This window comes from Asparagus officinalis, chromosome 4, assembly GCF_001876935.1.
Source record: "Asparagus officinalis chromosome 4, Aspof.V1, whole genome shotgun sequence".
In the NCBI taxonomy this organism is placed as follows: Eukaryota; Viridiplantae; Streptophyta; class Magnoliopsida; order Asparagales; family Asparagaceae; genus Asparagus; species Asparagus officinalis.
The window spans coordinates 9,696,718-9,701,797 of record NC_033797.1 but is presented as its reverse complement, the minus strand read 5'-3'; the positions used below and the strand labels follow the sequence as shown (position 1 = coordinate 9,701,797).

Sequence of the window (5,080 nt, the reverse complement as noted above, 5' to 3'; positions counted from 1 at the left end):
TGCAGAAACTCACTCATTTTCAAGGACATTCAGCCTAATCCGATGCTCACAGCCTCTAACATAGCGAGGTTTTCCATTTTTTGGTCAGGTTCTGTAGATGATAGGACGGCAAGGAGGCTACGACGGACATCTCTCAACCTCGGTCTGCAGGAGCTAGCTAAGAAGAATCCCTCTCCAGGGGATGGGGACAACAGTGCCAGCAACTAAGCACCCTCGTCCCAAGTTTCAAGAAGAAGTTGAAGCTTGCCCAGTTAAGAAGTCTCCCTTTATTTTGGTTAGAATTAGAAGTTTAAAGCTTTGTCCAGTCTTGTTGAACTAAATGTGGTTGTTAAATTCGGTTGTTCTGTTTGTAGTGTTTATATCTAGATGTGGGGGTTTGTAGGTTAAGTGTGGTAGGTGACGACATCGGTCCGCTCCCTACCCACTTCACCTACAGTGCTCTCACCCATCTAGAGAAGTTGTAACCTCTATGTTGATACTTTTGCTATATATTAAATGAACAGGGCTTTACACCCTGTTTCTCAGGTTCAAAAAAATATACGTGATGTAAGTTTTTCATGTAATTAGCTAGCTAGCTAGCTAGCTGCTAATGGTGAAGTGCAAGATCTTTTTCTAATCAATATTGCTGCTAAATATTGTACACTACAAGCTATATATTTGCTTAGTTGTATAAAATCTTGTTCATGTTATATATGGTTGGATATGATGTTCACGCACAGAGAGTATTTGAGGTTTCATTAACAACTCTACATCTATTTACAGGCTCACTCTGAAAGCCAAATACTAAACATTATGGCACACTTCGATCACATGCTCACACACACAGATATATATACATTGGCACTTAAACTGATCTTATTAGCTTAAAATTAGCTTAATGACTCTCTTTTCTATGACATTAAGAGCAAGTCCAGCAAGCTCCGAACTCTGCTCTGAAGGCTGATGTGGCGATGGTTCTTGCCAAACCCCCCTCCAGCAAGCTCTGAAGCCGCTCCCAACTAGGCTCTCCGTTCCTACGTGGATGTCGAATCCTTCAGAGCTCCCAAACGCTCCACAAATTTGTGGATCGTCGTAGCCGAAGAGGAACGCGAGGCGAAGAGGAGGTCGTGGTTGTCGTGGCTGACTGTCGAAGGGGTGGCTGGCGAAGAGGCCTCCGACTGTCGAAGGGGTGGCTGGGGTGCCTCCGACTGTCGAAGGGGTGGGGTTGGCCTCCGACTGTTTGAGGTTGTCCAAGGGGTGGGATTTGGGTATCGGATTTGGGGAGAAGATGAAGAGTTCTTTGTTTTTTTTATCTGGGTGCGCTGTTTGAGGTTGGGATTTGGGAGAAGATGTAGTGTTTTTTTTATTTGGGTGCGTTGTTTGAGGTTGGGATTTGGTGTTTTGATTTGGGATTTTTTTTAATTGCCTGAGTTGTGAATTTTACTGTTGTGATTTTTACCTCTTGAGTTGGAAATTTTACCGTTGTATGAAACACGGACACAAGCTCCTCTCCAGAATTCAGCCGTTAAAAATGAAGCCGTTGAAAAAGTTACCGTTGTAAAAAATCTTCTATAAATTCGTTTTACTTCAATACAAAAATCATTCCACACAACTCTCTCAAAAAAAAATCTATATTTCCCTATCAAATTACAAATCTCATGGATCCCTCACAAAACTATTATTCGCACTTCTATACAGAAGGCGTAGAAGAAGGTCACCCTATTGAGTTCTCGCAATCGGCAACACAACAAGTGTCATCCCAAGAAACACCGACCACAAAGAAGAAGAAGGCTTACACGCGGTCCGAAAATTGGACTGTCCACGAGGATAAGCTTCTTGTGTCTGCTTGGCTGAACACGAGCCAAGACGCCATCCCAGGTACGGGGCAACACAAAGATAAGTTTTGACACCGAGCTAACGACTATTTTATCCTATACTCCACCGATCCAACGAGCCGCACGCCAAACTAAATGATGCATCGTTGGTCAACGATTCAATTGTCCGTCAACAAGTTTTGTGGGTGCGTTGCTCAGATTGAAGGAAGACAAAGATCTGGTACGGGAATTATTGACCAGGTAAATATTTAATTATGTTTGATTATTTTTGCTCAGATTCAATATGTTTAATTATGTTTGATTATTCTAAAATTAACTCTTGTGTAGACTGCAAAAGTAAAAGAATTATATCAATCTCTTTATGGTAAGTCATTCGTGTTTGATCATTGCTGGGTTGAGTTGCGTCATCATCAAAAGTGGATCCAACAAATAGAATCTTACAATAAGATTTGATCACAGCCGAGAAGAATCGCTACCTCTGATTCCTCACCAAACAATTCCATGCCAACGACCCCCATCGGGTTGAACACTGACTCGGATGATGTGGTAGCAAGGCCTGAAGGGAGGAAAGCGGCAAAGCTCAAGAGGAAACAAAATGTGGAAAGCTCTGGATCCGCTACGTCCATCATGGGAGAGGCTTTCGCGTGGATGAAGCAAACCACCAATCAAAAAATAGAGCTAAAACAGAAGAAACAAGATGACGATATCATGAAGATGGATCTCTCAACACTCAATTCAGTTCAACGATAATACTTTGAAATGCGTCAGGCAGAGATATTGGAGAGGTGGATGTCTAAGGGTTCTGTCTAATTATCATATATTATCTTGTATTAGATTTATGATTGTACTCGCATCGCATCCTAATTAGCTCTTCCTAATTATCTTGTATTAGATTTATGATTGTACTCGCATCGCATCCTAATTAGCTCTTCTTAATTATCTTGTATTAGATTTACGATTCTACTTGAAGTTGAAAAATTTTGGCATTTAATGAAAACAACTACTTCATTGAAAAGAAAATTGGCGTAGTACAACAACTCGAACTTCTTTGCTGAAATTACATTAGAAACTTAATCCTCGTCGATTCGTCGATGGATCCCTTGAGCTGCCACAGATGCTCGATCAAATCATTCTTTAGTGATTTGTGTGTTTGCGTGTTCCTGATTCGATGATGATTTTGGATGAACTCAGTTAGAGGCACCGTCTGCACATGAGAAGGTTCAACGACTGGTATCGAATCATTAAAGTCGAAGTTGTTGTCCAATTGACAATCTCGTTCATCTTCAACGATCATGTTATGCATTATGATGCAAGCTGTCATGATGTCTTTCAGCACACTAGGTTGCCAGAAACGTCCTGGTCCACGAACAATCGCAAATCGAGCTTGCAACACGCCAAAAGCTCGCTCAACATCTTTTCTTGCGCTCTCTTGTTGTTGAGCAAAGTATTTATGCTTGTTTCCTCGCGGTGCTGGAATAGTCTTCACTAATGTGGACCACTCTGGGTAAATCCCGTCGGCGAGATAGTATCCCATATTGTACTCGTGACCATTAACAGTATAGTTGCACGGTGAAGCTCTTCCCTCCGCAAGTTGTGCAAAAACCGGAGAACGATGTAGCACGTTGAGGTCATTGTGAGACCCCGGCAATCCAAAGAAGGCATGCCATATCCAAATATCTTTGCTAGCTACGGCCTCCAAAATAATTGTAGGTTCATGAAAATGCCCAGTATACATACCTTGCCAGGCGGTTGGACAGTTCTTCCATACCCAGTGCATGCAGTCAATGCTCCCAAGCATACCAGGAAAACCTCGTTGTGAACCCTCCTCGAGCAGGCGTGCAACGTCTTCATTAGTCGGTGAACGAAGGTATTCCTCCCCAAAGATGTTGATAATCGATCGAACGAACCTCTTCACGCTCTCAAGCGACGTACTTTTACCGATCAACGGTATCAGCGGATGCTCCATATGCGAGCATCCGCAGAGCTGCAGTAATCTTTTGAAGACTAGATAGTCCTAACTGTCCAGCACCATCCCTCTTTTGGACGAAATACTTGTCATGTTCGACGACTGCGTCGTGGATTCGAAGGAATAACGAACGCGACATTCTGAATCTTCGACGAAAATAATGAAGAGGATATGTTGGTGTGTCAGCAAAATAATCTTGGAACAACCGATTGTGGCCTTCCAGTCGGTATCAGTGGAACACGATACGTCTTTTGTATTGAACTGAAGTTGAATCTTTCCCTTGTTCTTCTTCCTCGACGACAGCAGCTCCCATAAGAAAGAACGTCTTCATCATTTCATCATCGCTAGAGCTAGATGAGCTAGACATTTTGTTCTGGGAGACGATGGGTTGAGGTGAGAAGGCATCGAATTTTATAGGAATCAGTCGGTTGACGGTCAAAGTTTGCGATACCTCGAAGTTCGTGCCCAACCTCGAAGACCGTGAGCTACCTCGAAGACCGTGTGCGTTTCCTCGAAGACCGCGAGTTACCTCGAAGACCGTGTGCGTTACCTCGAAGACCGTGTGCATACCCTCGAAAGCCGCGGGCTAGCTCGAAGACCATGTGCGCTCCCTCGAAGACCGTATCCAACGGTTAGAAATAAAATACAAGTGGTTTAAATATAATTAAAAGTAATGGGTAAAATATCAAAATAGAAGAGGGGTTTTTTTGATATTGTTGGAGCTCCTAACTAGGAGCTTGTTGGAGCTCCATAAAATAAGGAGATGCTCCCAAGGCCTATTTTTATAATTTTTTATACCAAAATGCTTGAGAGCTCTTGAGAGCTTGATGACTAGGACTCCTAACTGGGAGCTTGCTGGACTTGCTCTAAATGCATCAAACAACCAAGGGAACGGATAAGGCTGAGCTAGAAAAAGTTACACAACCGCGTTAAAGCATCATTACGCTTTACTGTTCACTTCAACTTTATGTACATTCTTTGCTTTTAGTCATTATTTGTCATGCAATCACTGAGAACACGAGGCAAAAGATATAATAAGATAAGCTTAAATTCCAGCATATGATACATCCTAAGCATAATACATGAAAATAAACTAGGAAAAAAAAGGAGAGCTACAAAAGGCTTTTTGTTTCCATTACACCCCATGACAACAATATAGAATCATGTAAGTATCAGGCATTTCATTTTTTTTTAATAAACTACAAACCTAAAGGAAAGAAAAACAAAAGCAAAAGAGAGTTGAACATGACCGTGATGACCAAAACCGGATCTCTTTTGTTAGTCTGTCAGTTCTCTAGTC

The 5,080-nt window shown here is 42.1% G+C and overlaps 1 protein-coding gene across 1 annotated transcript; it reads right to left on the bottom strand.

Annotated features, from left to right (window-relative positions):
- On the bottom strand, positions 2,872-3,780 carry LOC109838162. Its single transcript, XM_020406626.1, has one exon. The coding sequence runs from the start codon at positions 3,778-3,780 to the stop codon at positions 2,872-2,874; it is 909 nt and encodes a 302-aa protein (XP_020262215.1).

What these genes read in the sequence shown, in the direction of transcription:
- LOC109838162 (XM_020406626.1), bottom strand. Translation starts at nt 3,780, where the DNA reads ATGGAGCATCCGCTGATACCGTTGATCGGTAAAAGTACGTCGCTTGAG.